The following is a 23,821-nucleotide window of genomic DNA, read 5'->3' as shown; positions in this document are numbered from 1 at the left end:
AGCTGGGCAGTTGGAGAGTGGCGTCTGCTGGCCAGAAGCCCAGCTCTGAAGGTAGCACCGCCACCAGCAGCAACGCAGAAGTAAGCGTAGACTAGCACAATCTCCCTCCTACAATAACTTTGCAAACCCCCTCGCCCCCACCCCAAACTCCTTTTTGGGTCAGGATCCCTACAATTACAACACTGAACTTTCAGCTTTAACTGGCTGAAATAATTACATTGATTTTTTTTAAAACCTATTACTGTGAAATTGAGCAAACTTGATCTTGACTTTCGTAGGGCCCTACTAATGGGACTAGAGAGGTCTTCCACCATGCAGGCTGCAGGCAGCTTAGACGTGAGTGAGTGTAAGGAAGTCTTCTCGCCACCTCAGTATGTTAGTAGGGTGACCAGATGCCCCGATATTAGGGGCTTTGTCTTATACAGGCAACTGTTAACCCCTCCCCCAGTCCTGATTTTTCACACGTGCTACCTTGTGTGTAAATTACACCAGTGTAGACACTCCTAGGGCTGGTCCACATTCCAAATGGTCCTGTGGTTGAGCCTGGCTGTGAAGCACAGTTGGCTGATACAATGCTAAACACATGTTTGGTGGGCGCAGGGTCTAAGACTAGCTGCATGATGCAATCGATCCTGGTTTATGCTGACTGCAAAGTTGCGGGCAGCAGCGTATCCGCTAACTCTGTTCTTCACAGCCATGTCCAGACTTGCCCTAGTTTGACTCACCATGGAATTAGCCTTCATGTCTGATGCTTTGGGCCAAGATGCGTGGGCTGATGCATTAGCCAAGTCTGCATCCTAGTGCTTTTTGGAATGCTGTTGTTGCATCCTGCCATGCTACTTGCACAGAGGTGAAAGGAAAATGCTGCCTGCAGCCCTCTCCCCACCCTTGCACAAGGGGGCAGTACATGTAGAAGCTCTCTACCTTACACTCTTTGTGCATGCAGCAGAGAGCTGTTCATACTGTTAGAGAGCAACGTTGTAACTATGCACAGATATACATGGAAAAACAACATCTGGAACAGAGGTTCTCAACCTTTTTCTTTTTAAGGCCTCCCTCAACATATTATAAAAACTCCAAGGCCCAGGTCTGCCCCAACAACTTTTTTTTCTGCATATAAAAGCCAGGGCCGGCATTAGGAGGTAGCAAATAGGGCAACTGCCTGGAGCCCCATGCAACAGGGGGCCCCCACAAAGCTATGTTGCTCAGGCTTCGACTTCAACCCTGAGTGATGGAGCTCAGGGCCTTGGGCTTCAAACCCAGGTGGTGGGGCTTCAGCTTTCTGCTCTGGGTCCCAGTGAGTCTAATGCTGGCTCTGCTCGGTGGACCCCCTGAAGCCTGCTTGTGGCCCCCCCAGAGAGCCTTGAGCCCCTGGTTGAGAAGCACTGATTTAGAAGGCGACAAATGACTCTCATGAAAATTTGTAGCAGGACCTGATGCATGTAAATGCATTAACAAAAGCCTAAGGGTTCTGTTTACATAGCACAGGGATCGGCAACCTTTGCCACACAGCTCGCCAGGGTAAGCCCCCTGGCGGGCTGGGCCATTTTGTTTACCTTCTGTGTCCGCAGGTTCGGCCAATCACAGCTCCCACTGGCTGCAGTTTGCTGTCCCAGGCCAACGGGGGCGGTGGAAAGCGGTAGCCAGCACATCCCTCAGCCCGCGCCACTTCCCAATGGGAGCTGTGATCGGCTGAACCCTGCAGACGCGGCAGGTAAACAAAATGGCCTGGCCTGCCAGGGGGCTTTGGCCTGGCGAGCCGTGTGCCAAAGGTTGCCGATCCCTGCCATAGCAGTTGTATGAGCATTCTGCAATTCTTGGAAGTCATATGTTCCCAGTGCCTAGCCAGTGTCCCGCGATTAACATGCTGAGTACTGCTGGCCAAAAAGGATTAACTACGTTGCTCCAGAATAAGTTTATTGGCAATATTGGTGTCATACTCAAGGAACCACAATTCTTTGTCAGCCTGTTAGTGTTACCATGACAAGTATCAACAAGCAGCTGTACGTGAAATATTGTTAAAGTGCCTAGAAATAATAGGCATTTAAAAAAAATCATTCCATCCACTCAAACAAATATTAATAGATTTTACATCTTTAATATTTGAAAGGTAATGTAGCCTCTACAGCAGCACAGAGACAATGCAGTGCTCTCATTATGCACATGCTTTAGGCTCGTTTATTTTAATGCTTTCAAATAAATATGTTCCATGCAGCACACCGCAATAAATAAGAAGCAGCAACTTTTGTATAGTACATCCATTCATAATGTAAGTCACCATGTGAAACACCACATCTAAAGTCTTTGGCTCAGTCCCATATCATGAAGCACACCACATCTGCACATAATCATATCTGGCTTCATATGGATTTAATAGGACTATGCCAGAAGTGCATGTGAGCACAAGTTTAACCATGGTTTCTAGCTATTAAATACAGCTACTAAGTAGTTAAAAGGCAACAGCTAAACCCATAAAGGTTTGATTTGTCTTTTCTTTCTTATGTTTCAGACAGAAATATAAAGTATGGAACAGCTCTGGAGATTCTCAGCCTTGTGTAAAGCACAGTGTGATTAACATGGAGCTCTCTAAACAATGCTGGCAGGGACACTGGCATCAAAAGCCACAGCGATACTGATTTGACACCAAAAACTGGCATATTCAACAGGGGATAGATGCTGAGCTAGACAAACAGTGGAAACCTCCTTTTCTCTAGGCAGACAATTCTACAGTCCCTTCCTCTTCGCTGTCCGCTCTGTTGGCACGGATTTCAACCAGTGTCCGAGCAAAACGGGTCCATTCGTCATTATGTGGAACAGCGAGCTGGAAAATAAATGAAATGAAAGGGTCAAGTGGGTATGCACAAACAGAATACTTTGCAGTGCAAAGACAGTGTCTTGGGGCCCAAATCTGTGGGCCTGACTCCTGTATAATTCCTACTAGAGTCAATGTGAATTGTGTGTGATTAAGGACTGCAGCCTGGGGCCCTCGCAAAAGAACTCTGTGGTTTACTTCTGCAGTTGTAAAGCAATGACATGTTTTCAGGACAAATTTATCATCTCCCTCTTTAGAATCAGTTGGAAATAATTGCTGCATTTTAAAGCCCATTTCTCCCGTCCTTTCCTGAGTAAAGCGCTAACTGACATCAATGAATGTTTTGTCTGAGTAAAAGCTGCAAATTTTGGCCCTATGTTAGTATATTTGATATTTTTCAAGACAACACAAGGCCCTGATCCTGCAAATGTTTACACACATGCTTAATTTTACAAAGGTGAGGCATCCAAAGAAGTCAATGAGACTATTCCTGAGTATAATCATATGCAAGATTGGGATCAAGGGCCCGGATTTGTAATGGTAATTAGGTGAAATCAATGGAAGGTAGGCCCCTAAATACCTTTAAAAATGTAGTCCTAAGTGCACATGATAATACAGTCTTTAGGTAAAGAATTCTACTGTTCTAAAGTTCATTAATACTTCCAATATCAGTCTCAATAAATTATGCTTACTTTAGTTGCCCTCCTCAATGTTAAATAAGTTACAATAATAAAAAATACATTCTCACAAAAATGTTAAACTGCTAAAGTAGACCAAGTAAATATTGCTTTACTGATCTGATTTTTGAAGTCATCATGCAAAGTCCTTTTCCGTTTAATAGTATTTATCTTTTTAGTGAAGATGCATCACACATTAGGCTCCAAGAGGAACACGTAAGCCAGACAGCTAAACTTCCAGACAGAATGTTTTAGTGAGCTAGCAAAACAATGCTGCAGTCCTTTCCAGTTCGATCCAACATTGCAGTTCCTGAGCGCGAATGTGAAACAGGATTGATACAATCTTGGAAAAATTCAACCAACTTCCTGAACTTACATTTTTATTGACTCAAATACTAGAAAATGGCAACAAGCATCTAAATTAACCATGCATGTATTTGCTGCTGTCTTAAAGCTTGTGATCTTTCCCTGGAAGGTAGTAAGAAAAAGGAACTGTTTACAGACATTATGCAGCTTTTGGTGCTGAACAAGGAACTGTTTAAAGACATGAAGCAGGACGGTACACAAGGTTGGCTGTTAGCATATAATAAAACCAAGTTACTATTTTATGCACATTACATGAGGAACACTTTGCAGGCTCAGAAAAAGTAAGACCATAACAGCAGCAAGGAGTCCTATGGCACCGTATAGACTAACAGACGTACTGGAGCATGAGCTTTCGTGGGTGAATACCAACAAATGCATCCGACGAAGTGGGTATTCACCCACGAAAGCTCATGCTCCAGTACGTCTATTAGTCTACAAGGTGCCACAGGACTCTTTGCCGCTTTTACAGATCCAGATTAACACGGCTACCCCTCTGATACTTAAGATCATAACGGATCCAGTCTATAGTGTCCAATATGCAATTGATATAGGCTCAACAAAGGGCTTACTACTTAAAAAAAAAAAAGGAACAATTATTATTCACGCTTCAGGTAGATTTCATTAGTTTAGAAATAGTAGATTGCAGAACTGTAACAGGCATCTTTTTGATGACAGACAGCTTAACCAGTCTCTCAATATGCACAGGCAACTGTCAATATCAGTGGAAGCTGAGAAAAAAAGGAGATTATATGGACTAATGTTCAAGGCCCTGGTTGTGCAAGCATGCGAGTAGGAGTCCCATGTGGATGACCTTCACAGTCAAAGTTAATCACCTGTGTAAGAGTGTGCAGGGTGAAGCCTTACTGCCCAATCCAAATCTCACTGGAGTCAATGAGCATCTTTCCAGCTACTTCAGCTTTGGATCTGGTTCGACGTCAGGAGGCAATTAAACATTGAATATGTGGGAAAATATTGTGAAGTTTAAAAAGACCCATGGATAGCATGTATTCAAACCGCTCAGCTACAGTATGAAAAGTGAGCTTACAACTATAATTATTTTTCTACGTATTTTGATTATTGGACTTTGGTTAAATAGTTTGTATTCTTTGGCAGCAGTCTTTCTAGGAAAGCTATCTCAGCTCGTGCTAATACTGAATGATATCTCATTATGCCTTTGCCCACAATCTATTTTTGCTACTTTTACCCCTGAATCTCTAATATCCATTTTTTGCATATTTTCTCCTTGATTTTAGTATTAGGAAAGCACTCAGGAATTGAGTCCAACGCTCAAGATGCAAGCAGCTTGAATTAGCTGTCTGAAAGCATACAGAGAAATGGATCTATTCTTATTTTTATTTGAAAGACAGATCTTCCCCTGTGAGCATGACTACACACCCGTACAAGAGATGATTTTACAAGCTAAGTGGCATTACATGCCCACAGATATAAGATCAGAATAGGGCCCCTAGAGGCTAACACAGCTGCAGTGTTAAACAGATCAGCTGTTAAAAGCTTTGCCACTGAATGCACTGCCTACTGATGCTTCTTTCATAAAGGGTTTCATTTTCTTGCAGAGCATAATAGTGTAACGTTATTAATATGTTGCATCAAAATATGAAAAGAGCCAAATCCAGACTAAAACAACACATTAGGGACAATTCTGTTCCTATGTTGTTTTCTTTTTGAGTAAGAGCCGCATTGCAACCTAACTGAACAATCTAAAGAGCATTATTTTGTACCAGACAGGTCAGGAAGTGAATAGGTAAAGTTACATTGGAAAAGAAAGAAAGACAATAATGAATTTTAATAAAAAATCATACATTCATAGAGTGTAAGGCCCGACCATTATAATCATCTAATCTGTCCTCCTGCACAACACACGCCATAGAATGAATGCCAGGCTGTCAAAACAACTTTGGTACTGATCCTGCAAATTCTCACTACTCATAGAAGCAAGCACCACCTTGAGCAGAAAGTGTTTACATTTATTTTTAAATTTGAAAAATCACCTCTTCCCAAAACCCAAACCAAACGGAGTGAAGTACATACATTTACCCTACAAAAGTAAATAAAAGAAAAGTTGGTGGAACCAGCCAGATGTACACATGCCATAAATGAGAATGATACATGAGCTTTTATTGCAACTTTTGTCCTTCATCTCACTCCACTTATTGCTTGTTCATCATTTACAGAGTCATGTCTAATGTTAGGGCCCAGTCCTGCAAATAAAACTGTTTTCAGGGCGATGGCCTTACAGTGGAAAGGGACAGCGGTAGGGAAAAGGGTTGAAATCCCAGCCCTATTGAAATCAATGGCAACATTTCCATTGACTTCAGTGGAACTAGAATTACACTCCATGTCTTTGGATTTGGTCTATACAGTGCCTGCCATAAGTTGGGTGCTGTATGAACAACTAACTACAATGATTAAAAATGAAGATCTGCAAAACCAACATGGACTTGGAAAAATATGCGTAAAACACCCATTCACAAAATATCCATTCACATTTTAAATGCATTTGTTTGGGCCATGCACAGACTCCTTGTCCAGTCATTTCCCACAAAAGTTCCAACTATCAAGTTTTACTTGCAACAAAACAAAACAAATGTCATAGTTGGCTGGCTGTGGCATTTGAAAAAAAAATAGGTAAGAGAAGCAATATCGTGTGGCTTATGTGATCAGTTACAACTAGAGATGGTCAACTTTTTTCGATGTTTCTGTGAAAAGCTACACGATTTTTACCATTAAATATTTCACAACTGTTGCCATTTTACGAGCCCTCCATCCACTAACAACAAATCACTAGATTTTTCAAATACTCATGTGTATTAAACACAGTAAAATGTTTCCAAAAATGCTAGTCACTGAGTATATTTGGATAATAAAAACATTAGTATAAATTGCCATCAGCTTATGGCTATTTTGTGAGCAGAAACAGAAAGTAAATGGCATCTCTCTAGGTTCTTAGCCCCTTCATGATGATAAATTAAGCACCTCACTCTAGCCTAGCTACAATGTTATATTTATAAATGGTCAGCTAGCAATACTGACAACAGAAGTTGGTATTTACAAATGAGTGCGAAGGATTTAATCATACGTTGCCCATTAAAGTACTGAAAGATAGATAGGTAGCTAGATCACCTGCAAAGCTTTGAAAAATCTCTACCAGAGACTTTAGGCCTCGGGCCTATAAACACTTGAGCAAGCGGCTAATGCTATGCACACAGGTAATGAGACTGCTCATGTATGCAAAGTTACACGTGTGCTTGTTTGCAGGACTGAGGCTTTGGTAAATCTGAGGGGGCTGAATTTGGGATTCAATTTTGCTTTTGGGTGCAGGCATTCAACTAGGAGGCCATACTTGGCCCCTTCTGTTTTTTTCTCAAACTGTAAGTTCCTTGCTATGTCTAGCATGCATCTTTCAGCATCACAAAGCCCATTTTGTTTCTAAATGAAACACTGATGAAAAATACTCCTTGTTTCTACTTCTGTAACCTAAATAAACCTACATTATTTTTAGCCTATTGAAAGCCGGCTCTGCTTGTCTGATAAGTACATAAAGATTCCAGCCTGTTTCTATCCGCTGTTTAGCAACTGTGTGCCTCAAACCTTAGGGATTATTTTTTCCACCAGTTCTACCACTGTGATTTCAGATAAACAGGTTTAAGTTAAATTGCATCTTAGATTCAGCAAGAAAACATGGATTGGTGGGATGTTTCCATACATTGAATGGTGGTAGATGATGGATTCTGACCACTTCTGTGTCAGCAAAAAAAAAAACAATTTCCAAAATCAAAGTCTCTTTAGGACAACATCTTACAACTCCATAGTCTCCAAAACCCAATGTAAAGTAAAGCTAGTTCAGCCGCAAAAAATGATTCCTGCTGTGAGGTGCAGGCAGTAACTTACTAGCAGCAGCCTCATCTACTACGGAATCACCAGGGATATGGATAGGTAATTTCAGAACACTATGAGCCAAATTCATTCTGTTTTGGAGTTGTGCCAGCATAAATGTGGCTCTGCCTGTAATTGGAAGATTTTATTCTCACAATCTCAGTCAGTTTGTGCCAGCATTAACCTTACATCCCCCTATGTTTCATTCTAATCAAAGAAAATCTGTATCTCAGCCTAGTGGCCTCAGTCAGCATGGTGTAAGTCGGAGTGGGATTTAAGACAAGAACGAATAATGTGGCACTGCTAAGGTAGCATGACTCAGACTGAAGGCAAAGATACGGCATTCCTTTCCCTTCTCTGACATGTCACAACATCTTCTGATTTCTTTGGCAACTTAATCCTTTAGTGACAGTAAACATTACTGGACAGAGTTGCCAACACAGAAAATATATCATCATTGGCTTTGCAAAACTTCTGACATTTTGGTTAAAATTCTGTTAAAAATAACATGATAATTATCCTAGGCTGAAAGTCTCTTGTGACTTTGGTCTCCCAGCATAAACATGTGCTTCAGATGTGAGTTCCCATTAGATAGATAGCCTGTGCACATTCTAGTAAGAAACAATGGAGCACCTTACGCACCGGGCTAATTCTCCCCTATGCCGGTTCTTCATAAGTAGGAGAATGGAAACTTCACGTATCCACCTGCAGAGTTTCTTTAATCCTTTCACCCAAGGCGAGGGTTTCCTCTTCACCATGTATGGATGACCCCACAGCTTCCACTCCCTAAACATGAAGGTTCCCCAAGATATCTCCAAAACAAGCTGTGTTCATGCAGAGTTGTGTCCTGTGGGCTGCACAAGAGGTGTGCTACTAGGAACTCCCTTGACGATCGCTGTACTTGAAACCTCACATTAGAAGCAGCGAAAACCATAGCGGGGGGAAAAATCAGCACCAATTGCTGCACACCTTGTAACCTGTGCCACCTTGCCAAGGGTGTTCAGGGCATGGGAACCTGGCAACTCCTTCCTCCATAGGGACTCCACAGGGACCTCCATAGGGACTCCACAGTGTTCAGATTCCATGGCCAAGTGAAGAGGGGGGTCAGGTAGGAGCATGCCAGGCAGGCAGCACTTCCAGCTTTCGCACCTCTGCCCTGGAGCAGTGGGAACAATATCCCTTCCACCTTCCAGGAGGACAGTGAGGCCTGTGTTTGCTAGTTACATTTAATTTAAATGATTAAATCTCATGCTTAAATCTATGCCCAGCAGTATTGGGTTTATAATGGCACCATGCAGCCTGGCTCAGAAGGGGCCCCAACCTGCTCTGCTTGCACTGTGCCCTGAGACCCCTGCCAGCCCGCTGACTCCCCCCATGCCCATGCCACTTGCTCCTCTTGGCCTCCCCACCGTCCAGCCAAGGCTCCTTTCCACCCCTCTGGTCCCACCTTCTGGCTTCTCTCTACCTCCTGGCCGGACCCCAGTGCACCTCTGGCTCCAGGCAGTCTCTGCTTCCTATCACCAGTGGAGCCCCACCTGTCTCCCTGGACCTGAGCCAGCAGGGACTGATGCAGAAGCCTGGCCAATCTCAGCCAGTTGTGGGGGGGAGGCGCAGTGTGGGGGGCTTGGCTGGGCGCCTCCAGGAAAGTGGGTCCTGACGGAGCCCAGGCCTGGCTGATTGTGCCACTTCCGAGGGGATGGAGCGATTCCCCACCTTGGCGGCTCAGCCCGACAGATACAGTCGCCACCTCGCAGGGCCAGTGACTGGGTCTGGGAGGCGGGGAATGGGGGAGTGGGTCTCTAGAGGGCCTGGGGTGGGTGCTGCACTATGAGGGGGTGGGGAAGATCTCTGTGTGTTGGGGCACTAGAGAGTAGGGGTTCTGTGTAGGGCACTGGGCAGTTGTGGTGTGCAGGTCGCTGTGCATTTGTGGCAGAGTCTGCGGGGGACACTGGGCATAGCAGGTCCGGGGGGCTTTGGCCATAGGGAATTGGGGGGGAGTGTTCCGCTGTCGGGCAGGGGGGCTGTGTGGCATGGCATGGGCCCACCCCTGAGGGGAAGGGGTACACTGGCAGCACAGGGCCAGGCGGGCCATTCTGCATCTGGCAACTGCTAGTTTGTAAATAGTGCCCTTGCACCGGGCTGGGTGGAGCGGGGCCTCCCCTGCCATGCCATGTTGCCCCTGGATAGCCCCACACTCTGGGGACCAATCCTGCCCCCCCCGCGCCATGCTCCATTGCCCCTATGGGAGGGCCCACAAATAAATTTGGTGCCAGGCCCACAAAAGGTTAATCCGACCCTGTTTCCCTGCTGTGGCACCAGCCATTCGCTGGCTAAGCTAAGAGTCAAACTGTGTTGTGGGTTGCCTATGTTCATGGACAGTGAACTTGTGCACAGCTAGCTGTGGTGCTGAACTGCTCAAGGATGTCTCTGACAGGAGAATTTGGCCCTCCCTAATACATTTTTCCCATTGGAGCAAGTCTCTCCAGTGTCTGTACATGCATCCCCTGCACACAGGTGTAAAAACAGAATCCTAAAAAGGTCGTTTCCCTCCGCAGTATATAAGCTACTTTCTGTAGGTGCTGAGCATAATTGGTTATTTGATGTCTTTTGCATATAAGAGGCCAGATTCTGATCTCAGTTATGTGGTAGGAAAGCAGAAACTTTCACCGTGTAATGGAGATCAGAAACTGGCCTATATTTTAAAATATTTTAAAGTAGCATTTATGAGTTGTGGTTGGGTTTTTATTGGCGTCTTTCCCTGCTTCTCTGCCTTTATTCCTACAAGAGCTCTCTTTACAAAAATCTCAGCTCCAGCAAGAACTAAAACTATACTGAAATTCACAATTCAGCTATCTCATTTCTAAACCACTTCAGACCAAATTATGCTTGGCTTGAAAAGGACTGGTTAAAACATTTTGAAGAGTGGCTAATTAAGACATAAGGAAAAGTATTCAGGTTCATTTTAGTTTGATTTGTCAAATACAATAAGTATGGTAAGATAGTTATAATGACTAAGATGGTATGCTTCAGAACGAATACTTTGTGTGATTTATCGGCATCATTATAATCTTTCAATTTGATGGAGTCATTTAAAAAAACAAACCTCTAACCACAAGAGAATATTACTTTGTTTATTCTACATAGAATGCTATCCATATTATCATATAAAATGAAGTGCTGTCTCAAAAAGAAATTCATTGTAAACACTTTGTGAATAGAACTCCCTGAGAAAAATATTCTTAAGATGATAAAATGTAAATATTACACAGTGTGTTCCAGTTAGGTAATTTTTTTCTAATTATTGTTCCAATCCTGCATTCTATGTGAAGTGTAGCATTTTCAGGACCAGGACCAGACCCAGACATTTAGAAATAAAAACTCCAGACAGTTATAATTCACCCTAAGGCATCCAGTCCGACCCAAATGCAGTGAATAAGTATTTTATCGCTGATTTCAATGCCGCACGTCAAAGCGAAAATAATATCTACAAATACAAACATTTCTATGCCACACATTTCCACCTATTTTGGCTCCAAACTTGCCCTACTGAACTCAGTCGCAAAATGCCTTTGATATTTTTCTCAAGCATATGTATGTGTGTGTGTGTGTGTGTGTGTGTGTGTGTGTGTTTGAAAAAGGTCTATATTTTTTCCAGTCCGCTCCCTGTGATTTTTTTTCAATCAATTATAAAATATGATTGAAAAATGTCTACATTTTTCCAGACAACTCCCTATGCCACACACATGGATGGAAACAAAGTGGGAGGTAATACGCGGTGAAATGGCCACCAATGTAACCAAGGGCACCTTTTTTCACATAACTACAGTACCACTGTATTTAACTCTTGGGAGAGCCTAGCATCACTGTTAACAATGGATGAAACCACTGGCAAGAACTCAAAGTCAGCATACTGCATGCAGATGATTTTAATAAGATATAGTGTTTAGACCACAAAGGATACACTCCAGTGTAGCTCTGTATATATTTGTTTACTTAACTGAAGGACTGGAATACCATAAGCAGCCTAAATACTGGATTTATTCTACGCACAGACGTCAGTCTAGTGTCACAGACACAGAATACACCAGCCTTCTGTGAAGTTCATTACTTAGCCTTCATCTAGATTAACGTCTGCTATGAGTTACTTCCAGCAGGAACTGATTTAACCAGTTCTGTACTAGTAAAAAAAAAAGAATTAAAGATTAGATTACACAACAAAAATATGTAACCTCTATCTTCCAACAGAAATAGAATATAACTTACGCGAAGTTTGATTTTCTTTCTGTAAAACAGAAATAATAGCTTTTAAGTTATTATTTGATTGTACATTTTGTTCTTGATATAAAACACAACGTTTAAAAATAAATTACAGTGTTTGTGTGAAGACTTAATGATCAAAACAATTTCTTTCTTTCTGTAAAGGGTTTGGATCTTAAACTGAACATTTGAATACTGATTGCTTAAACTTCAACTCCTCAGTCTGACACATAAAGCCCTGTTGGAGCAACTCTAACATCTAGGAAATACTCAAACATCGGCTGTGAACTATACGTATGTTACACACAAGCAACTATGTTAAAAGAGCGTTAAAGTTGCAAAGCCAAGCACTTGAACGGTAGGAAATGCTAATATTACAATTGCCCCTTGTGTATATGAACTATGCTCTAGTCTATACATACATTACACCACATACTATTTTCTCTACAGTACCCCTGTCTTATTCAGTGCATGAGCTGGATGATGCTCACTGAATTAGCAGCTATTCAATGTTTTGCTATCTCATCACTGGTCGATGGGTGGCCCCAGATCTTATTTACTTCACTTTATTCATATTACTGTCCTCAAAGACTTTTCTGTGGCACTCAACATTTCAGTATCTAAGTGCTTCCCAAATATTAATTTACTTTCACCATCTCCATGAGATGAGGTATTACGCTCATTTTATATACTGGGAATCAGCAGATTATCCCACATCTCTACTGCAGGATTCTTCTACTTTCCTCTGAAGCAAATGGTGCTGGCCACTGTCTCAGAGACTATATTGGGCTGGAGGGACCTCAATCTCAACCAGAATGGCAATTCCTATATTCCTAACTGACACACGGAGATATTAAGATCAAAAGTCCCCATGAACTTTGTGTATCCAATTTGACATGCCCAGCACCTGCTTTTTCGGAGCACTTAGCTATGTTAGCACTTTCTATGTTCAAAGCACAGCTCCCACTGACTTCAGCTGCAGTTGTGAGCAGAGGCAGATGAAGGTTTATTGGGGTCCTAGGCACAAAGAACATTTGGTCCTCCCATACCACGAGGGCCCAGGGTGCTGGAATCACAAGGGCCAGGACCACCCACATTGTTACATGGGCGTAGCAGCAGCGACAGGGGCTACACTTTGCAAAGGGCTGATCAGCTCCCATGCTGTGAAGTGCAGCCCCTGCTAGTGGTGCCAGCCTCTTCTTAGTGAGGGGCTGAAGTGGGCCCCTTCCCCTGCTCCTCTTCTTCCCCACAAGGCCCCACCCCCTCACCAGGCCAGAAGCCAGAGCCGGGCAGTGGTAAGGGCCACCCAGGGAGCCCTGGCTGCTGTGGGGAGCCCCAGACCCCCCACCTGCCTCCCCACTTCTACACAGGTTCTGGTGCTCCTGCAAGGACCCCCGACTTGGCTGTGGGCCTGTGCATTAATCCACCACTGGCTTTGAGCACTCAAGACTTCTGCAAATCAGACACTAGGGTCTCAAGTCAGGCACCCTGAAAACAAGGGGCACACAATTAGTGACCACCTGTGAAAAGTCTGGTTTAAATGACTTGCCTAGCTTCAGACAGGAATGATGCCACAGAAGCAGGGCTGGAACGAAGTTCTCTATGACAGTATTCAAATGCCTTAACCATAAACCCATCCTTTCTTCTTGGGCAGCTTCTTGCCTCATTCACTGCAAACCTGCAAACTTCTGCAACAACAGAGGCAGGGGGTCCTACAGAAAATAGCCTGCATCACTACACGACCCTGATTCCACCTCAGCCCACATCCCACAGGAGTCCTGGGAAGAAACAGTATGGGATCATGTAATCAAATTTCAAGAGATTTTTTCCCAAAGGTGTGTTCTTCCACAAAAACAAAAAAAGACACAGCCCTGACAAGCAGTGGTGGCTCCAGGCACCAGCACGCCAAGTGTGTGCCTGGGGCGGCAAGCCACAGGGAACTCTCTGCTGGTCGCCATGAGGGCGGCAGGCAGGTTGCCTTCGGCGGAATGCCTGTGGAGGGTCCACAGGTCCCGCGGATTCGGTGGACCTCCCACAGGCGTGCTGCCGAATCCGCAGGACCGGGGACCTCCCACAGGCAAGCTGCCAAAGGCAACCCCCTTACTGAAGGCAACCCCCTTACTGAGCCCACTGAGCATATGTGTAAAGGGGGCTCTAACATGCGAAAGGTGGAGGATAAGGCTTGCAGGTGAACTCAAGTGAAACTGTGGGGCTTTCGCCACGTATTTCAGGGCTATTTTCTCTGTACATGCACTTGCTTCCACTGAAATCTATGACGTCTTCAATGGAAGTGGGAGAAGGCTCAGTGTTTACTAGGCCTCTCCCCTCTAAACAGACACACATACGGCATCTAACATGAGGCTACTTTAATTATGTTTAATGGCCAGTCACTAAATATGTGTGTAAGAGGGACAACATCACAGCTCTGTCATGCTCCACAGAAGCTACCCATGTTGCCTCCACAGTAGGGCTGTCCTGGGGAGCAAGGGTTTCCAAGTTATTTATTATTAACAGTTTCTACAGCACTATAAATGTATCGAGTGCTTCACAAACAGAGTGAAACACACTCCCCTACCCCCAACATCATCTGTCTTCTATAAGATCCTCAGTTCCAGTTCAATTTCCATTTTTCAGTGTTGCTAATTGCTGCAATTTTAGTGCAAGACTCAGGATATTTAGTGTTTTTTCTTAAAGTCCCAAATCCTGGAGCCATGTGACTCTCAGCAGTTATGTAAAGCTCATTAGGATCTCAGCATTCATTTTAAAAAGGGTGTTTCTAATTCTCAGGGTTGCAGAGAAAAGCTTGAAAAAGGTGAAACCAAAGGGCTCAAAACCAGAAACCAAATAAACCCCCACAGCTATTTTTTTTTTAAATCTCATGATTTTGGCTGACATGATTTTTGAATGCTTGGGGTCACCCATTCTGGATATTCAACTCAATGGGCCATTGGGGATGTAAATATCACCCTCTGTGCCAAGAAGGACAGCTGCAATGGAAAGAAGATTTGCCTCTGGGGTTCTACTAGAGAAGAGCAGCTTGAAATTCAGGGCAAGGCCACCTAGAAAAAGAAATGAATTATGCATCTACTGGTTGGCCTGGCCCCATCCCACTCCAGGCCAGCACTGTCCTTCCCTGCTGTCCAGCCTCCAGGCACATTAACTGTGAGTGTAATTAACCATTGGAACAACTCACCCAAAGGTTCTGGGGGATTCTCCAGCACCAGTGATTTTTAAACCAGGACTGGATGTTTTTCTAACTGCTCCATCTTAAACAGGAATTATTTGGGAGAAGTTCTATGGCCTGCGTTATGCAAACAGTCAGATTACAACTGTCCCGTATAGTCTACGAATCCATGGCTCAGTCTAGGGTTCCTAGTTGAACAGGGATTGTGGAGGCTTTTCCACTACTTCTCAGCTTTCAGTGGACTCTCACCTGGAAGGGGCCTGCAAATGAGTTCTACTGTCACAAACAAACCCAGCCTACTAGCTGTACAGTACTTTTGGGGTTTGCATGAGAACTGCTGCAATTACTTACATTTCATTTTTTTGAAAGCATCACCACGAAGTAGGTGATTTTTGTTTTAAAGACACATTGCTGTCCTTCAAAGTACACTATATAGACACTGAACACACACCAATACAATACAACCTGTGATGCTGGCAGGCCAAATGCCAGCTCATGCCAAGGCCCTGGGCCTTACTGAACATTGACAAATGCATAGCTGGAAACCAGTCTGGCTCACCTGTGTGTTAGTACTGTTGAAATAAATATTAGAGTTACAAGAATGCATTTAGTGTTCAGATTTTATAGGATGCTTGTTGGATGCTGCATGTATTAATCTTACTTATAGTACCTGTATCACACGTTATAAGGTAATGTTTGCTCTGGAACTATAAAAAGGTTTGCCAGGTTTGTAATTTCCTCACAGTCAGGGAGAAGCATTACCAAGTGTGAAGTGCTAGTTTTCCACAAGAGGTGTTATATCCTCCCCAACAGAAGGTCTATGACATCAGACAAGCAATTCTGGACAACAGACTTTGTTGATTGCTCCCACCCACACACCACCTGAAGAGGGTACGTGCACAAGCCCGTGTCCCATCTCAGCTTGAATTTTGGGAGAAGGACATAAAAACTCATGTTAAGGAGAAATCGGTGTCTTTATGCTATTTGGACAAAGATTTCTAAACATCAGCAAGAGAACCCCAGGCTGCTTGGCTTGGGTTAGCCCTAAAGTGCATAAAAGCTTGCTTATTATGGAAGCTTCTATTACCTTTAGAATTCAAAATAGTGCCTCACATTTATGTGTGTACGTTTACCTGCTTTGACCTTGTAAACAACTCTCATTTCTTTTTCCTAATTACTAAACCTTTAGTGAGTTTGTTACAGGATTGGCTACAAGTGTTGTCTTTGCTCTGAGATCTCAGTACAATTGACCTGAGGTAAGTGACTCGTCCTTTGGGATTGGGAGTAACCTCATTATTGTTGTGAGTTTTGGGGTAAGGAACCATCTATCATAAAGTCCAGCTTGCCTGGATGGCAAGATAAACTGGAATCCCAAGAGGACTGTCTGTGACTCCATGGTAAGACTGTTATAGTGCTTTAGGAGTTCACACTTGTTACTGGGTTCTTGATAGTCTGCCCTGACGTTGGCACTCATGGTCGTGAGCCACTCCAGACAGCCTGACACAACCTATCAGACAGAAAAATTAAACTTCAGATGTGCAAATTTAGCTGGTGAGTAGTATATATATTAAGGCCCCGAATGTCTCTGCATCCTCAGCTATGATTTTTAAGCTAAATGGCTCTTTTTCTAAATCATGAATTCAATAGCTTTGTACTATTAAATGTAACATAATTTTGCAAACCATAACTAATTAAGTAATTAACTAATTAACACCATAATTAAGGACTCCCTCAGAACCCAAATTGCTGTTGAACTCACAGAAGATTAATTATACAAACTAACTCTTCTATCAGAAGGTTTATCTCCATGAAGCATTTATCCCCACAATGAGAGTGCATGAATGCACTGCACACATACTAACATATATTTAAGTGAATTCGGCATGAAGTATTTTCCCATTGATACTCTGCATTATATACGAGCTATGCACATCTCCCATTCTTCTCGTAAGCATCGGTGGGTTTTCCTAGTGGAATAACATTATCTTAGGTTAAAACCTAACATTTAAAACAGGGCTTATGCCTATGCATTCACAATGGTTTTTACAATGGGGGTGGGGAGAGGCAGAAACTTCCTGTGAATTTTTTTTATTCCTGTATACTAATTGATTATTTGAAGGTGCATGTTTTCACTGTCAGCATTTGGCTGCTCTGCTGTATTTAATACAACTCAGTGCTGAGGGACTGGAAACTGGGCGAGGCTGCCATTGTACCTCCTTTACTCAGAAAAGCCTGGGTCTGCATTATTTTTTCCACAAAACCTCCTCACAGGATTTCAGGGCTGCCACAACTGGGGAGCCACAACTGGGGCCTGAGCTAGTACAAATACACAGAACCTCCAGAGAAAGGGATGTGTCAGGTTTGTTGGCAGCCCCACTGCCTTTTCTGCAAGGGGGCAAATCTTCTCCCCTACCCTTCACCCCCAGGCTGGGTGATGTGGGAGGGTATCTGTGACCTTGCTCGTCCTCCTTCAGGTTTTACCATGGGGGACAGGATGACCCCCTCATCTATTCTCTCTTCTCCCACAGCATCTGAGCACCTACTAGCAGTTCAATAAGCTACATGATTATCATCTGTCACATGTGGTTTGTTCGCTCTCCCTCTCCACAGGGGAGGTTCTGGGTCTTTGCGGGGAAAAGAGGAAACACGAGGCCGTTTTAAATGTGACACAATAACCAAAACACTTGGAGTTGAACCATTTCTTGCTTCTTTATCATACAGCAAAAGGACTAGGGGATGTCTTCTTGTTTCATTATAGAAATCCAAGTCTCGTCTCCCCTGGCAAACTCTTTGGTGACCTAGTGAAATGCTACATTTGGAGAACTGGTGACAAGTTACATCATAAGAGATTGAAAGCTGAGCAATTGAGTCTCAAAGGGCTTTTAATCAGACTCTTTAAAACCTGGATTTTCGGTTGTTTTTGTTAATGCCTCTAACTCCAATACCTAGCTAACATTTGAGAGACAGCGGCAAAGAGTTCTGTGGCACTTTATAGACTAACAAACGTATCGGAGCACAGTGCTTTGCAGATCGAGACTAACATGGCTACCCCTCTGATATTTGAGAGAAAGGATATCTTTCTTAGAGATTCCAACTCCCTTCCTGCCAGTTAGGCATAAAGCTCACCTAACACATTTCCTGAGACTCCTAAGGAGTACTCCAGCGTAACCAGGCAAGGTAAGAATTACCATTTCTCATATTTATACGGTAAATAAGCAGAAAATTGTTAGAAATCTCCATGCATACAGATTTCAAGTCTTTTTAAAGAAACAAAAACTGATATATGGGGTGCTGGAACAATTTGTACAATAGGGGTGGCTGAATGAGTCTCAGCAATCAATAAACCCTCTATATAATGGAAAACACTTTGAGCCAGGGGGTGCGGGAACATCCCTAGTTCCAGCACCTATGCTGATATAAACATAATTCTGGGTTTTAAAAAAGCCTTTGGCAGATCACCTTGAAAACAATGGCAGCTGTTTGAAGCTTCTCAAAGGTTTAGAACACTAGGAGAAGTCTGCAATGGATGTGAGTCGGCAGGGCAGAGTGCAGGTGAAGCAGTAAAAAGGACAAATCTGGAAGAGGAAGGGAAACATGGTCTAGTGGCTGGGGCACTGGCCTGGTACTGAGGGTATCTAGGTTCAGTTCCCAGTCAAGCTATACATTTCTTGTGTGCCTTTGAGCCAGTCACTTAAGCTACCTTGTGCCTCAGTTTCCCATGTGTAAAATGAGCATATTTCCCTATTTCAAAGGAGTGTCTTAAAAACATAATCCATTAATGAGTGTGAGGCTCTCAGAAACTATGCAGATGAAGGAAAGAGAGAGTTTGAAGGTACAAGATAAAACACATTCTTTTACCATTTAAGATGTGGACATTATTCCCATATATACCCGCACATAAGTATATTTGTGAACGGATACGGATAAGCCCGATTTGAAACTGGAAAACAGAATTAAATGTTAAGTTTTAACTTAATATAGTGTTATTTCGCCACTGGGGAAACGCACCAATGCATCCAAAGTAACCTAAGGTAATGAATATTGTAATGAGAAACACAAGTATTTAGGGTGATAATGACTGGACTTTGCACTACTTAGATCAGCTCACCCCCTATGGAGGCTACCAAAGCTTAAAGATTTTATCACTCTAGTAATCAGCAATGGGTAATGGCTTTCATAAAACACAGTAATTAAACTGACTCATTTCCAACCAGTGCATTTTTTTCATTAGGGAGTTCTTATTTTAGCTACTTCAAAAATACCTTTGTGAACACTGGATACATCAGTCACTGGTGCAACTATTTCTACACAAAATACAAATGAGTAGGCATAGGCTGGAAAGCTGTTCTCTCACTTTTTCATATAAAGCAAATGATCATTGCCTAAGTGTAAGCCATGTGAAAAGCAGGCATTTGTTGTATCCTATCTTTTCTTCCTCTGTGAGCCCTCCTGCCCCCATCTCTTTATTTTTATAACACTGGGGAAAAATTAAAATGGTTCTTCAGAATTTTCCCCAGCAGCCAAGTCTGGGTCATAGCTTGGGACTGAACTGGACTGATTTGTCTAGGTGAGCTGGTACTTTTTTTTTTCTGGTAGCTGCCTTCTTGAATTCCAGAATCTAAGATTTGCTTCATTTTTAAAATAATAACAACTTGAGCCCTTACAGTGGCAACGATACATTTCGGAATGTGAACCACATATAAAACCAGCGCCACAATGTATACCTGAGTCTGAATAAAACCTGAAACAACCATGCTGAAAGAGGTGAATTGCTCCTTTTATCTCAATCAGAAGTTAATGCTGAAATGTAATAAATATGATTTAAATATCACCACTGTTAAGTATTTCACTGCTGAGCAAAGCATGCAAGAAAGCAGCGAGATTATCTTTTTATGAAGCTCTGCACAGTTTACTGTGAATGATTTCTCTTTTTGGTGTCTCCAAGGGGTGGAAGTTGGTTTGTGGGTGGAGTCTGGAGAATATCATGTCTTACTTTTCTCCAGTTGGATCCTGATTGCTACTAACCCTAACCTGTCTGATAACCCTGCCAAACAGATGGAACCACTGATATTTCCATTAGTTAATTAGTCTAATGAAACAAGTCATATATGATAATCTGCCCCTCTAAATTACCACTTCAAACACTCTTTTAGATCATAATTTCTCTCCTTGTGTTGAAAATGCTTTTTCTTTTTTTTTCAAGTTCTATATTTTACTACCATCAACTAACAGATTATTGATTTGAAAGTTGTATCTATTTCCTAGGGAGGGATAGCTCAGTGGTTTGAGCACTGGCCTGCTAAATCCAGGCTTGTGAGTTCAATCTTTAAGGAGGCCATTTAGGGATCTGGGGCAAAATCAGTACCTGGTGCTGCTAGTGAAGGCAAAGGACTGTACTTGATGATTTTTCAAGGTCCCTTCCAGTTCAATGAGATAGGTATATCTCCATATATTTCCCCCCCACCGCAAACAACATCTGCCCCAAAAGGATTAATGGAAAAAAGAAATAATGGAAGGTAGAAGAGAAGCTGCTGCTTTCACAACTGGAGCTACAAACAACATTCTAACTCAGATAAGCAGCAAACATGACTGATAGAGAATATTTATGACAGCAGCATCTGTGTAACATCACTGAAGCATACACAATGGAAGCAAGCTTTCTATAAAATATATCTAGTTAGGTCTATCAATCAATCATCAGGACATGTGAATAAATCCACAGTCAGTGGTCCATGTTCTAAAATCATCTGTTACCCTGTAGAGCCCTGGCTACTGAGTAAAGATGCCGTAAGACTACAGAAGCTAAATTGATTCACGGTACATTTTACATACAGCCTTTTTAAAAAATATATCTCAATTATAAGTCTTATGGAAGTGAATATTTCCAATCTAACAGAAACTAACTCTCATTAAAAATGATTGTTTATATTCTCTGTCTAAATTAAATATGTTTCAGATCCTGCCACACTGAGACAATCTGATTTTTCCCCCTCGATTTTTTAAGCCATTAGCTACTGATCTCCAAGTTGTTCTCACAAACCACAACACCTGTGCACATATATATGAATTATTTAAGTCTATTCTCCCCTGGAAGCATGTGCATGACTCCCATTAATGCTAATGGGCATAAAACACAAGCATGGAGGAGAAAATAGACCCCTCACTGTGAAAATAAATGTGTTCAGTTTTTTCAGACACGATGCCGAACTCAAACAACTAAAAGTACGTACTGTAAAAGACAATATTATCTGGTTTAACTGAAAATATCCGATTATTTTTAACTCAGTGGTCATGGGCTCTGTCTCATCACCCATGTTTCTGCACTTGTGATGTCATAAAGATCATGGACTGATGACCTGTCAAAACAAAAGGGCCTTATCCTAAAATCCTTACCCAGGCAAAACATCTGTGATCTCAAAGGGAATTCTGACTAAGCAAGGAATGCAGGTTTGGGCCCTAGATCTGATATTTGCAGACAGGCCACATGACGCACTCACTAAACACCATATATTTTAACTAGAAATCACAGATGCAAATTCTACTGCTCTCTAGAGGAGAATAAAAACAGTGATGGAACTAACAAGATAAGAACCTCATCACTTTCATTTGATATCAAAATAAGTTTCCTGCTCTGTCCCAAGCTTGTCATGTTAGTTTTGTGCCCCAGTTCATTTGTGTAGGAAAAGTAGATTTTATTATTTTACGAAATATGATTTTAAACACTATTGTGCTTTTGGATGATGTTGTTCAACTCAATGTATCTTCTTTTTCCGGTTCATAGATTCATAGATTCCAAGGCCAGAAGAGACATTGTGATCATCTAGCCTGACTTCGTGTATAACACAGGCCATAGAATTTCCCCAAAATAATTCCTTGAGCAGATCTTTTAGAAAAACATCCAATCCTGATTTAAAAATTTTCAGTGATAGCGAATCCACCAGGACCCTTGGTAAACTGTTCCAATGGTTAATCACTCTCACTGTTAAAAATGTACATCTTATTTCCAGCCTGAATTGGCCTAGCTTCAACTTCCAGCCATTGGATCATGTTACGCCTTTCTATGCTAGACTGAAGAGCCCATATATTAAATATTTCTACCAGTCTAGTCACCCCGAACCTTCTTTTAGTTAAGACAAATAGTTTGAGTTCCTTGAGTCTATCACTAATAATGCAGGTTTTCTAATCCTTTAATCATTCTCGTGGCTCTTCTCTGAACCTTCTCCAATTTATTAACATCCTTCTTGAACTGTGGCCACAAGAAACCACCATTTAGGAACATTATGGCCAATCAAATGTGGTACAGTAACTCTTCACTTAACATGTAGTTATGTTCCTGAAAAATGCAACTTTAAGCGAAACGATGTTAAGCAAATCCAATTTCCCCATAAGAATGAATGTAAATGGGGGGTCTAGGTTCCATGGAATTTTTTTTTTTTTTTTGCCAGGCAAAAGGCACTATATACTTTTTACACAATTTTAAACAAGCAATTTAAGATAGGTACCCTGTATAAGTTTTAAACAATTTTAAACAAGCAATGTAATACAGGTATTAAACAGGCTGGTAGCACCCCCATCAGCTCTCCTATGCCTCCCCCCAATGCCTCCTGCCCGCTGGCGAACCCCGCAGATCAGCACCTTCCCCTTGCTCCCCCCGCCTCCTGACTGCAGCAATCAGCTGTCTTACAGCATTCAGGAAGCGGGGGGGAGAAGTGAGGACCCAGCGCATAGCCTCCTCACTCCCTCCACTGCCTCCTGCCCACAGCAATCAGCTGGTTTGCGGCATTCAAGAGACAAGGGAGGGAGGGGGAGGCTGTGCGCTGCGTCCTGGCTACTCCCCCCAGCCTCCTGAATGCTCCAAGACAGCTGACTGCTGCGGGCAGAAGGCGGAGGAGCAGGGGGATGGTGCTGATCCGCAGGGTCCACTGGTGGGCGGGAGGTGCTGGGGTGTGTGTGTGTGTTTGCCAGCCATGGACAAAGCAGGCGGCCAAACGACGTTATAGGGAGCATTGTTTAAACGAGCGTGTTCTGTAATGGAGCAGGGATGTAAGATCAAAACAACATTAAGCGAGGGGACATTAAGTGGGGACTACCTGGAATGTAACAAGAAGAAGAATAGGGTAGGTTTTAAAGACTGGGAAAATATGAAAAATATGGTATCTGACTATTTTTGCTGAATACATGTAGGATCTCTGCAAAGGAGCCTGCTGCCTTCTGAGCAAGACTCTTCTACTTCAGAGCACAGTGTGCCCTGGCACTAATGGATGCGGATTATGACTCACTATAGTTATGGGTGAATTTTAAAGGGCCCATGGCCTTAAAATATCCAGATTTCTCTACTAACAGCTCTGTTTCAGAAGTCAGCCACTGAAAAAGAAGAGAGGAGCCATGCGAAAACCACTTGGACTGAGACAGTTTAAAAAGATGGGCAGGGAGGGCAGATCCCAATAGGCCAAAGCACACGGCGGGAGGCCCCTCTTGTCCATGATATGCTGAAGAAAAGAGGAAAGCTGCTGAGGAGCACTCCTGCAATGGAGACAATGCTCCAGATTAAGGGCCTGCTCCCATTCAAAGCAATAGCAAAGCTTCCATTGACTACACTGGTGCAGGACTCATCCCTAACAGAGACACTCA

At 42.8% G+C, this 23,821-nt stretch overlaps 1 protein-coding gene across 6 annotated transcripts in view; it reads right to left on the bottom strand.

Annotated features, from left to right (window-relative positions):
* Positions 1-2,076: 2,076 nt before the first annotated feature.
* The window catches only part of DYNC1I1 (dynein cytoplasmic 1 intermediate chain 1), a 240,748-nt gene continuing 219,003 nt past the window's right edge, over positions 2,077-23,821 (bottom strand). For all 6 annotated transcript variants that reach the window (XM_030550619.1, XM_030550615.1, XM_030550613.1 and 3 more), the window contains one exon: positions 2,077-2,821. In XM_030550619.1, the coding sequence (XP_030406479.1) occupies positions 2,711-2,821 (111 nt within the window). In that variant the 3' untranslated portion in view covers positions 2,077-2,710. The remainder of the gene's footprint in view (positions 2,822-23,821) is intronic.

The sequence above is a fragment of the Gopherus evgoodei genome, chromosome 2 (assembly GCF_007399415.2).
Source record: "Gopherus evgoodei ecotype Sinaloan lineage chromosome 2, rGopEvg1_v1.p, whole genome shotgun sequence".
NCBI lineage: Eukaryota > Metazoa > Chordata > Testudines > Testudinidae > Gopherus > Gopherus evgoodei.
The sequence above is the reverse complement of the archived record's forward strand: the minus strand, read 5'-3'. Positions and strand labels throughout refer to the sequence as shown.